A 12,587-nucleotide genomic window follows, 5' to 3' on the forward strand; every position below is an offset into this window, starting at 1 on the left:
CAGAACCTGGGTTAGATCCACCCTGCCTGCACCTTGCCTGGTCCTGGGTCCATTTCTGCCTCTTATAGAGCACAGCATCCTACCAAGAGTGACCAACACCCCCACAGGAGGTTTGCTGCAGTGGTAACAGGTGAAATTTCTATTTTGCTGAAATATTTGCTGTGTGTCAGTGTGAGCTGCACTGTGCTGCTGTGTCACCAAAAATATATCCTCTGCTGCAGCTGTGGTTTCCAGCTCGTGGTCTCTTCCCTCCTTATTGTCTCCTGGCAAAGGATAATTTCAGTCCTGCCTTAGTATCTGTTCTCTTTCTGTACATTACCCAGATGAAAGAAGAAAGATTTCTCTGCAAAGGTCTGGTTTTCTCCCTGTGAGGTTTATGCTGAGACCCCCAGGGATGGTTGGACTCCTCTGGTACCTCTGGACAAGAAACTCACTGCTGGCTTGCTCATGAGGACAATAAATATTATCCCAATAAATATTGTCCTGTCCCAGCTTTGCTAATCTGAAGTGTTGGCAGGAAAGCTTTTCAGGTCAGAATATTTGAGAAACTGTAGAAATGCTGTATTTAGGCTGTAATTACTGAGTGCTGTCCCTGTGACTGGCTCTGGAGCCAGCACTGCCTGCAGGGTGAGGTACCCAGGGTTATGATGGGCACCCCTGCAGATAAAGGCACTGTGATGAGCTGACCTCTCTGAGCCATGTAGGAAATAGGCAGGTTCTCCATGGCTTGTGTTGGGCACAGGTAACTGCATTTCCCTGTTAGTGGAGGGCCAGCAGGGCTGGTTCCTGTGCCAAGTGCCCCTGTGGGCATAGACAGCCACTCACACCCTCCCTGTGCTGCAGTGAGTTTTGCCAGCACTGTGGGATGCAAGCGAATGATCTGTGTGAAGCCTTCCTGCAAAAAGAGGGTTTTTTTTCTTTTTTCTCTTTTTTCTCTTCTTCTTTCTTTTTTTTTTTATTATTTTTTAATTTTTTTTTTCTTTGCTAGAAGCAGGGCTCTGCAGTGCAGAGCAGGGGCAGCCAAGCTGAGTGCAGCACCCAGTCCCTGCCCAGTGTCCCCTCAGCTGGCACTGGGCATGCAGGGCATGCAGGACACACAGGCACAGCACCAGGTGAGGGTTTGTGTCTTCTCCTCTCCAGCAGCATGGGAAATGTTGCTGTGGGCTGAGCTCCCCTCTGGATCAAGCTGTGATATCCCTCACTTTCCCTTTGGCTCTCCTTAGGACACAGCAGCAGCTTCATGTGATGCTTTTCTGGGCTCAGCTTTTGACTGTATCCTTTACATGGAGTTTATCTTTGGTCTTTAGGAAAACAAACCAAGCAGACTAATGGATGATATCTGCACACAGAGCTGCCCACTCAAACCCTGCTGCTAGAAACAGCACCCTCCATGTGTGAGGCTCCACAAATTGGTGTGGGAGTCATGTTCAGAGACCCAGTTGCAATTTTGCCCTGGCTTAGGTAAACCTGGTTTCTGTCACTCCAAAACATTGAGAAAGGTCCTGTTAAAGGAAGATACACAAACCTGTGCCTGCTGCCTTGCCTTGTTAGCTTGGCTGAGCTGTCAGGAATACCTCAAAGCAGGATTTGGGATTTCCCCAATTGCTCCTCTTGGCTTTTGGATAGAGCTGGAAGATGTTTGCAGTAGATGTGAGTGACTGTACGTTGCTGACCTGCTTTTATCAGAAATGGCCACAAAAAGGAGAAGGCACATGGACAGATGGGGGATGGAGCAGGCTGAGACTGAGCCCTCCTGACAAGAAACACCCCAAGGCAAGCTGGCTGCTGGCTGGGCCTCTGCATGAGAGGCCCTTCCCACAGCACACACAGATTAAACACAATTAAGAAAAAACAGCATTAAAAGAATAAGAAAAATATAGATTATATAATCTATATTTGTACTGGGGCATCATCTGACCACAGAGAGAATTTTCCTGTACAGACCAGTCACTGTTACAGCCTCTACAACTGCAGCAGAAGAGATTTTTATTTGAAAGTTGACATTGAAAAGCTTGGCACCTATGAAGTGTGCACTTTCCTTTCCTAGTTCATTGTCATTTCCTGTGAAATACAAGTGTGTACATATATGAATATTTAATTTGACAGTGATGAAGCTTTATATATTAAGTCATTGAAAATGCTGTTAGGCTCGTGGGAACAATACCACAGAGCAGTGAGTTGAGAATTTGGTGCCCAGTGGCTACCACTTAATTTTGATGTGAAGCATAAAGACAAACAATGGGTTAAATTTAATTCCAACCTATGGAAAGTGGTTTTGGGAACGTGTTGTGCTCAAATTGCAAATTAATTTTTAGTTTATAGGTGATGATGGTTTATCAAGGCTCTTCCCTCTGGGAAATGGAAATCACAGCAATTCATGTACAAATTTTATCCCAAATTACAGATCAGAAGTTATTTATTTCAGAAATAATGAGGTTAAAGCAAAAAAAAAAATTTATTTTTTTTACATATGGGAAAATTTTCTTATTGTAATATACATGATTTATAATTATTATATTCTCAATCCTTAATGTGTGTGGTCTTTTTTTTATGAGTCTGTAATTTAGGCAGCCATTTTGTGTATTCAGTAAAAAAAAAAAGAAATAAAGAGGGGACATCCACTGCAGGCTTTCTCCTGGAGACTCTGCCTTTGGATTTCACTCTGTTGTGGTTATTTTCCTGCAGAGTCTCTGCCAGGGTGGCTGCTGCTGCCTTTGTCTGGAACACCAGAATATGGATCAGAGCACAAACCCAGCAGCAGCTTGTGTGATTCTGCACCCAGACTTTTCACTTCGTGCTTTTTGCTGCTGCTGAGCTTTAAACACACTCGAGAGGGAGAACCCAAGGCTTGGGACATTCAGGGCTTGGGACATTCAGGGCTTGGGACATTCAGGATTTGGGACATTCAGGACTTGGGACATTCAGGGCTTGGGACATTCAGGGCTTGGGACATTCAGGACTTGGGACATTCAGGGCTTGGGACATTCAAGGTTTGGGACATTCAAGGTTTGGGACATTCAGGGCTTGGGGCATTCCAGCAGCCCAGAGCTTCCCCTCTCCCCTCTCCCCTCCCCTCCAAACCCTCTCACCGTGCACCACGTCCGGACACCGACGCCTTTTCCTTCCCTACCGAAATTCCCAGAGCTATTAACTGGGTCACGGGAGCTGGTCCCAATCCAGCAGTTTATCTAATTGCCTTTTTATAGAATATCCTGCAACTCTTCATTATGCTGTCAGAGCCGCCCGGCGCGGTGGCGGCGGGGGGATGAGGAGGCAGGGCTGGGATGAAGGGCACTGCTGTGCAACCTCTCCTGTGCATTGCTGGGGCTGCAGGGCTGCCCTCGGCCCAGCCACAAACACAGGAGATGCTTTTGGCAGCGGCTGTGGGAAGGTGGAACGGCTTTCATGTCCTGGGATCACCTCTCCAGGTGTTCATGTACCTGTGCAGAGGGGTGGCTGCTCCAGGAATGCCTGGGCTGGCCTGTGAGGGTTCTGTTCTTCGGGCAGATGTGACCGTGGAATTTGCTGTATGGGCAGAAGGTGCCCCTCAGCTGGCAGCTGTGCTGTGCTGCAGCAGGTTAGAGGGGTGTGGGGAAAGATCTTGGCATAGACCAGGAGTCTGAGAGCAGGAATCAGGGGCTTGCACACCTGCATTTGGGCACCCACTCTTTTCCTGAGTGTTACAGGGGAGGATGAAGGTGAACATTCAAGATTTGCACAGCCCCTTTTTCACAATTTGCAGTCTAGTGTGTTTGCAGTCTAGTGTGTTTGTAGCAGCTCACAGACCCCCAAAGCCCACGAGAATCAAATCTTTTGCATTTGGGAGCCTGACTGAGCAGTGAACTTGGAGCGATGTCCATTCTGTCCCCAAATATCTGCACCTTGCAGCTGGCATTGCTCTGTGCTGCCCTGCAGCCCAGAGAGGGGCAGGTGCTGAGGGATTCAGAAAGACAACACACCCAGGATCGGCCTTGCTGACTTGCTTTAAATGATTTTTGAGCACAAATTGCTCTTTTCCCTCAGTGTAATAATCAGAAGACCCAGCCACGAGCCTCACAAGCCTGGTCTGCAGAGATAAGGCAGAGCTGCTCCTCCGCCTTGGATGTGCCTGGGGAGCACGGTGGGCTCTGGACGAGGCAGGAGCAGCCCCGCACACCCCTAGGGCAGCTCGGGGGGTACAGGGACCCCCAGCCCGCCCCGGGGAGCGGCTCAGGGAAGGCAGAGAGTGCCAGAGCCCCTCGGCTCCAGCATTGGCTGCTGCTCGTTCGCGGGCGCGCTCTCGCCTTTCAGCTGCTTCGGCTGAAACGATTTGCAGCTCAAACGCCCCCCTGAGAGCCGCTAACCTTTGGATAAGGTTTGGCACCATTATCCTGCTTGGGTTAATTGGGAGTTAGGGAGAGCTCCGGAGTGACGCGGCTGCCTCCATCCGTCCGTCCGTCCGTCCGTCCGTCCAGCCTTCCCCGGCGTGCTGCGGGCAGCGATGGGGAGAGAAGCAGAGGTAAATGCCCCGACCCTCCCCTCCCCTCCATCTCTCCGGGTTTTCCTCTCTTCCTCTCCCTCTTTCTGTATCCTGTAACCCTTCCCCGCCCTCGCTCCTATTTTTGTGCTTTCTACCCCATTTCAGCCGCCGGCAGTAGTTCGGGGGGAGAGGGGAGAAAGTATTTTTATTTCTCCAGCCGCTGCTACAGAAAATCTTTTTCTCCCCGTCCTGGACAGAGGCAGGAGCCAGCGGGCATCCCGGGGGCAGAGGGACCCCGGGTGGGTGTTCCCGGCTGGGCAGGGGGTCCGGGGGCTGTTCCGAGGTGCAGAGGGGCGGTGGGTGCGGGCTCAGCTCCCGGGGTTAACATCAGCATGGGGCAACAGCAGCACCCCCGTTCCTGTGCCCCCCGGAGCCCCCCGACCTGCTCAGCATCCTCAGCATCCCCCAGCTTCTCACTGAGCTCGGCGTCCGGCGGGGCTCGGCAGCCCCCGGCGCTCTGCGGGCTCAGCTTGAGGGGTCCCCGGGCAAAGAGGGGGCACAGCCGCGCTCAGCGCTGGGAAAAGGGACCCCCGACCCCAGGGCATCCCCGGGCTGAGGAACGGCCCGAGCAGGACCCGAGGAGGTTCCCAGGGCAGCGTTGCCCCGGGGCTTTCTCTCTGCATTGGCCCTGAGATCCTGAACTTATTTGCGAGCTCCCTGTGGATTTCCTTTATTTATTTTCTTAATTTCCTTGGTTGGAGTTTTTGTTTTATTGGTTGTTTCGGAGGGATTTTACTAGGTTTTGGGTTTTTTTGTTTTGTATTGGGTTTTTATTTTGTTTTGGGGGGTTTTGGGTTTTTTTTTTGTGTCTTTTGGGTTTTTTCTTTTTTTTTTTTTTTTTTTTTTTTTTTTTTTTTTTTTTGCTTGTTTGGTTGGTTTTCTATCCGTTGGGTTTTTTGTATTTTTTGGGGTTTTTTTTTCCCTTTTTGTTTGTTGTTCATATTTTTAAAAAAATATTATTATTTATTTTGGTTAGGATTTATTTTTTTCTCTAAGAGATGTCTCCCGAGCTCGACACATCCATGACATTCTGGATGCTCAACGAAGAGCCAAAAGCCCATTTCCTCCACCCTTGGCGTGATCATGGAAAGGCTTGGGTTGGAAGGGACCTTAAAGTTCAGCTGGGTGGCTCCCAGAGCATCCTCCTCCACTCTCTGGTATCAAGGGATCCCGGTGGGACCATTTTGGGTCTCCCAGCCGCAGTTCGGGGGTGCCGGGGCAGGGGCACGGATGCTCCAGGGCTGTTTGAGGAGATAATCACGCACCAGACAGAGGTTTGGATGCATTTTCGTTCCTTCTTCCCTGATGCCCCTGCAACCTCCAGAAACAGAGCTCCTTCACGCCTTCTTTCATAACGAACTAGTCTTAAGATGAATAAAAAAATTAATATTAATAAAAAAGAAAAATAAATCGTTGGATTAATCCCTCACGGTGTCTCGTGATTTCCCCGAGCTGTGAAGAGGCGAAACGGCGGCCGGGGGCAGCGGGGACGGCCTGAGCTTTGCAATTTCTCCCGTTAAATCCCAGCCCGTCAAGACTCTGCTAAACCCGGGGCGAAGCCGTGCCCCGCTCGGCGTTCGCGACCTATCTGTGCACTCACATGAAATAATTCCCACGCAAAGCCAAGGATGCGCCACGCTCAGCCGCCCTCCTCCTCCGCTGCCATTAAAAAACCCCATTTTTGGGGTGCCGGCTGTAGAAAGAGCTCGTTCATCCCCATGCCGAGAGCAGCGGCTGAGAGACCCCTTAGGGGTACTGCCCTCACCGCGGATATTTTAGTTTTATTCTGGTTTTTTGCACCCTTCAGTCTTTTTGCACCCAATTTCCTTTTGAATTGTGGCTGGGGAAAAAATAAAAAGGTTTTTAAGAAGGTGATTTAAGGATTTTTTTTTCCTAGGAATTGGGGTTTTTTTCCCCCATCTCTGCTCAGTACCGCATCCCACCTGCAACCGCAGCCTGGGAGCTCCCTTCCTACGCCCTCGACAACGATATTAGGAAATAATTTAGTGGTGGCTTTTCCTTCTATCTGTGGTAAAAAAATGGGGGTTTTTTGCCTTCCAAAACATCAAAGGAAAAGAAATTCCTCCTTTCCCTCATCTTTCAAAGAACATACATTCATATACATATACATATACATATACATATACATATACATATACATATACATATACATATACATATACATATATATATATATATATATATATAATTTTTTAAACAACGATTCAAAGGCTCTCCCACCGCAGAGGGGACGTGCTTTCCCACACACCGCCCCCGAATGCCATCGCTCCCCCTGGCACTCTCCACTTGTCTGTGCCACAGCACAGGACCGGGATTTCCCGTTGTCGTTATCGGCTGTGTTAGCCGCTCACCTCGGAAAAATTTAAAATAAATTAAAAATCGTAAGGCTTTTTGTTTAAACGAATATAAGCGCTTGGAAGCAAACCGAAATTATCGGTATTTTTTTAAAGAAAGGAGAAGATCAGTAGTGGCTGGTGAGGACGGAGAGCTCAGCACGGAGCATCCCCCGGTGCCGGTGCCCCCCTGCGGTGCCAGTGCGGTGCCACCCGGCTGCGGGCCCCAAAGGAGACCTGTGCCCCTTGTCCCGCCGGTTTTGGAACTCCCTGATCCCAGGAATCGTTAGAGAGAGCCGAGCCCTCGCTCCCTGTGCGCGGGTGGCCACGCACCGCTGTGTCCCCCGGGCAGGGGCCGCTGCCCAGGCCGCCTCAGCCTCCGAAGGGGCCGCGCGGTTTGGGGGACAGAGAAAAAGAAAAGAAGGGGGTGCGAGGAGGAAAATCCCGTTAAGAACCTGTCGAAAGCCGCCCGTCCGCCTCTTCAGCGGAGCTCTTTTGTTTCTCAGTGGGGAAGGGGCTGGCGGCCGGGGTCTGCGGGCGGCTGCGGGGCCGGTGCGGGGCAGGGCGGGCAGCGCAAGGGATGCGGAGCCGGGCTGGGGAGCAGGGGGGGGTCCCGGGCTGCGGCGCTGCTGGCGGGGCCCGGCGGGCGTGGGTGGGGCGGGGGGAGTGCGGGGGGCTGGGCTTGGCCGGGGAGGCTGGTACCTCCCCCAGAAATGCAGCAATTCTCTCCCCTCTCCTCTTCTCTCCGCGAGGTGGGCGCACTGCGATGGAGACGCGGCGCGCTCTGCCAGGGGCTCGCTCTGCCCGTCTGGTGACATCGGCCGGCTGCTGACAGCCCCCATCCCGCCCGAGTCGCCCCCCGATCCCGGCGCGGGGCTCGGCGGAGCGGCGCGGAGCAGCGCGGAGCGGGCGGCGGGGCGTGCGGGCCCGCTCCCCCCGCAGCGGTGTCATGCCCCTGGGCACCCCGGCCGGGAGCCGCCCGCACTGCGCCGGGACACGGAGGTAGCGGCTCGGAGCAGCTCCCCGCAGCAGCCCCTCGCCAAGGGGCCGCCAAGCCCCGTCCACAGCCCCGCCGCCCGCCCGCCCCGTCGGGTCTCCGCATCCCCGAGGATCCGCGAGCAGCGGAGTCACCGGAGCCGCCGCCATGGCCACCCTCCTCCGCAGCAAGCTCTCCAACGTGGCCACCTCGGTGTCGCACAAATCCCAGGCGAAGATGAGCGGCATGTTCGCCAGGATGGGCTTCCAGGCGGCCACCGACGAGGAGGCAGTGGGCTTCGCCCACTGCGACGACCTGGACATGGAGCATCGGCAAGGGCTGCAGATGGACATCCTCAAGTCCGAGGGCAGCGAGGAGGGCGGGGAGCCGCCCCTGGAAGGGGACATCCACTACCAGCGGGACGGCACAGGGCCCCTGCCGCCCTCCGCCTCCAAGGAGGCCTGCTCCGAGCTCTCCGGGCAGGGCAAGCCCAAGATCACGGCATGGGAGGCGGGATGGAACGTCACCAACGCCATCCAGGTACGGCCGCAGCCACCGCCGCGGGGCACCGGGCAGCGCTCCCTGATCCCGGTCCCGTTACGTGCTCTGTATCTCGGCCAGAAGCCGTGGGCTGATTGCAAACCGGTTTCGAGGAAAAGGGGGAATAGAGAAAAAACAGAAATAAAAATAAGTGAAAGATAGAGGTGAATAATAGAGCGGGAGGAGGGAATTAAATGGAAAAATAGATTTTAAAAAAAGGAAATTAAAATCCCCTAGCCCAGCCTTCTGCTTTGCTTAGCCCCCTCTTTCCTCCCCGAGCTGGGCACAGTGCCAGGGAGGGGCCCAGGCCCCAGCCCTGTCACGCTGCAGATTCTGACCCCATCAGGCTGCCCCAGCAAGGAGGGACAGGGGGACACGGGGGTGACTGGGCTGGTGGTGGGGCTGCACTGGGGTGGGCCCAGTCTGGCCCCAGCAATGGAGGTCTTGGTGCACTGAGAGGGGCTGGGGACAGCGAGGGTGGAGACTGGAGCAAAGCCTGGTCACCCAAACCTTGCCCGGCTGTTGTGGGTGCTCGGGGGTGCGATGACGCGGGCACTCTGTGACTGTGGGGGTGGCACGTCACAGGGACAGGGGTGCGTCACCGCGTGGCAGTGGCTGCGTGGCGTGACTGTGCGACCGCCTGCGTGGGCGCCACGGTGCGTGGGCAGACAGAGAGCACGCACGTGACCGCCCTGGCGCGGCTGTGTGCGCTCAGCCCAGGCCCCTCAGAGATCCGGCAACACGGTTTCCATTTTGTCTCTTTCTAGGGGATGTTTGTTCTGGGCCTGCCCTATGCCATCCTTCACGGTGGATACCTAGGACTCTTTTTAATAATTTTCGCTGCAGTGGTTTGCTGCTACACTGGGAAAATCCTTATTGCCTGTCTTTACGAAGAGAATGAGGATGGGGAGATAGTCAGGGTGAGAGACTCCTACGTGGACATCGCGAACGCGTGCTGCGCGCCCCGCTTCCCCACGCTCGGGGGCAGAATTGTCAACGTGGCTCAGATCATTGAACTGGTCATGACCTGCATCCTCTATGTGGTGGTCAGTGGGAACCTGATGTACAACAGCTTCCCCAACCTGCCCGTCTCCCAGAAGTCGTGGTCCATCATTGCCACGGCAGTGCTCCTGCCTTGCGCGTTCTTGAAGAACCTCAAGGCAGTCTCCAAGTTCAGCTTGCTCTGCACGTTAGCCCACTTTGTCATCAACATCCTGGTGATCGCCTACTGCCTCTCCAGGGCACGCGACTGGGCCTGGGACAAAGTCAAGTTTTACATTGATGTCAAGAAGTTTCCCATCTCCATTGGCATCATTGTCTTCAGCTACACCTCCCAGATCTTTCTGCCTTCCTTGGAGGGGAACATGCAGAACCCCAAGGAGTTCCATTGCATGATGAACTGGACTCACATCGCAGCTTGCATCCTTAAGGGACTCTTTGCCTTGGTCGCCTACCTGACCTGGGCTGATGAGACCAAGGAGGTCATTACAGACAACTTGCCATCCACCATTAGGGCAGTAGTCAACATTTTCTTGGTGGCCAAAGCCTTGCTCTCGTACCCCTTGCCGTTCTTTGCAGCTGTAGAAGTCCTGGAGCGGTCCCTTTTCCAAGATGGAAACAGGGCTTTCTTCCCCAACTGCTATGGGGGTGACGGGCGGCTCAAATCCTGGGGACTCACCCTCAGATGTGCCCTGGTAGTTTTCACCCTGCTCATGGCTATTTATGTCCCCCATTTCGCCCTCTTGATGGGTCTTACTGGGAGCCTCACAGGCGCAGGGCTCTGTTTCCTGCTCCCCAGTCTCTTCCACCTCAAACTCTTGTGGAGGAAGCTCTTGTGGCATCATGTCTTCTTCGACGTTGCCATTTTCGTTATAGGCGGTATCTGCAGCATCTCTGGGTTCATCCACTCTTTAGAAGGCCTCATAGAGGCTTTCAGAACCAATGCTGAAGACTAAGGAGGGGCCAGAGTCGGGTGCAGGAAGAGAATTGCATCGAACATCCGCATAGCCAAATAATTCTGCATCCCTTTAATGGAAAGAGTCATTATTTTCGTTACATGCATCCAACAAATTCTATGTCATAGAATCTGCAAACTAAGGAAAATAAGAAGAGATGAAAGTGCTCACCCTGGTGTCTTTTTAAATAAGCTCAGATTTAAATCTATTTTTTTGTTATTTAGATTTTTTGGAAGGAAATTATCTGATGCCCCACCCCTATCTCCTCACTCGTTGCCTGAAGCTTGGCCCCCCACAAACGGCCTGTTGGGAAACAGTCGCAGTTTTCAACACGCCTCACAGATATGCAAATCAGTGTTTCAGGAGCTGAAACACAGGTGCCGATCCCACGGGATTGGGAAGCAAACCCGCCAATGGGGCGGGAGCAGGGACCTTTGTTTTAACACTTTGAGAGATGGATGTAGACGAGACCCAGATTGTACGACCAGCCCAACAAGCCCAAGCAGCGTCTGATGACCGGTGATGCCGCTTACCTGCAATGTTTACACCGTAGTCACGATAGATGTCAGGACTGCTCGATTCTTCCATCCCAATCCACACCGAGGAACGGCGCTTCCCATCAAACACAAATGTGCTGCCTCTGGTTGAAATCGCAGCCCTGGAGTCCACTTCTCGGTGACTTATGTTTCGTTTTGTTTTAACAATTGTTATTTCTAAATTATGAAAAGCTAAAAAATAATATAATAATAATAATAATATATGGTTGGATTTGATGTCGTTTCGGGATTACAGGAACAAAACTACGACACAATTCATTCTGTGCAATCTACCAGATCCGTGGAGCTGTTTCCAATGTACGTGTGGTGTCATTGTGGTAAATAAGATGAAAAATGTATATCAGAAAAAAAAAATCTATCTTTAACATATAATGTGGTACATAAATATATGGAACAATAAAGAGAAAACATAGATGATGAGGCTGGCCTGGTTCGTGGGGGGCTTGGAGGAGCAGGGCAGGGGCAGAGGGAGGTTCATCCTCTCATTGTCGGGGCTACAACACATCCTCGGGCTAAGGGAGGCAGTGCCGGGTTTCCAGAGAAGGTGGCATTCAGCTGCTTGCAAGAGGTAGGAGACATTTTTTGGGAAGAGGTCATCTTACAGCTGGGGGTGGCGGGGCTGCTTTCACCCCCTCCTCACAGTTTTGCTTTCCCCCGTAGTGCTCAGACTACAGGAACGGGAGTTGGCAGATGCACCCCGGGGTTTTTGTTCTTTGTGAAACAAAGGAGGAGAAATAAACGAAATAAAAGGCTGGGTGTACCCCTGGCTTGATCCAAACTCGCCAAACCCTGCCCACGGGTGTGGAGCGTCGGGCTGATCCCCGCTGCGGGCAAAGCCGCCACCGCGGGGGAGGTCAGCCCCACACTCCAATCCTGTGACAGAAAACACCTCGATTTACACCATTTTAAAAGCCACGACAACTAATTGTCCATCCGCTGCCGCTACACAGCGAGGATGAGGATGGAGGGACCCACCGGCAGCGCTCCCGCAGCACAAGCACAGCTGAGGTCCCCGTGGGGATCCTGTTATTGCCCCCAAAACACGTCGAGCCCCGCTAGGGCTGGGATGTGCCCCCATCTCCCCCGCCTGGTCCGGCCGGGGTTAGCGGGCAGCTCCGCAATGCGGTACCGGGAGGGGGTGTTGGCACAAGCTGGGAAAGGGGCTGCGGGCGGAGAGAGGGATGTCCCTGCTCGGGGTAAACGCATTTCGGGCGATTTTCTGGGCAGCTTCCGATAGAAAAGAACAGGGGAGCTGTGGGGTCTGTGCCGTATGGGGACAGGGTGGTGTGGCGCCGGGGGTGGGTGAGAGTGGGGGGCATCGTGGTGAGACGCCTGCCCTGGATTAGCCACATTTCCCTCCATGCTGGGAATACCCAGCAGCGTCCTACCCCATTCTCAAGCTCATGCCCATCGTCTTCACGCTCATCCCTACCTCCATCCTCACCACTTTCACCCTCATCATCCCCGCTCTCACCCCAGGGCAGGTGACCCGTGATTGCCGCCCTGCCGCAGGCACCGACAGCCCGATCCGCCCCCCTTCCCGTGCGCTCCTGGCCCGGAGCCGCCACGGCGGCGCAGCGCCCTCGCCCGACGGCGCTCCCGGCCCGGAGCCACCGCATCTTTCCATAGCCGGGAGAAGGGACATGCCCGGCCTGGAGCGACTGCATCCATGCCCGGATGGGAGAT

General features: G+C 53.6%; 1 protein-coding gene across 1 annotated transcript; it reads left to right on the top strand.

The window, feature by feature from the left end:
• Window positions 1-4,480: 4,480 nt before the first annotated feature.
• Window positions 4,481-11,318, top strand: SLC32A1 (solute carrier family 32 member 1). Its single transcript, XM_064730017.1, has 3 exons — window positions 4,481-4,498; window positions 7,626-8,389; window positions 9,157-11,318. Exons 2-3 carry the CDS (start codon window positions 8,018-8,020, stop codon window positions 10,342-10,344), a joined length of 1,560 nt encoding a protein of 519 aa, XP_064586087.1. The 5' UTR covers window positions 4,481-4,498; window positions 7,626-8,017; the 3' UTR covers window positions 10,345-11,318.
• The last annotated feature ends 1,269 nt before the right edge of the window (window positions 11,319-12,587 follow it).

This window comes from Zonotrichia leucophrys, chromosome 20 (assembly GCF_028769735.1).
Source record: "Zonotrichia leucophrys gambelii isolate GWCS_2022_RI chromosome 20, RI_Zleu_2.0, whole genome shotgun sequence".
In the NCBI taxonomy this organism is placed as follows: Eukaryota; Metazoa; Chordata; class Aves; order Passeriformes; family Passerellidae; genus Zonotrichia; species Zonotrichia leucophrys.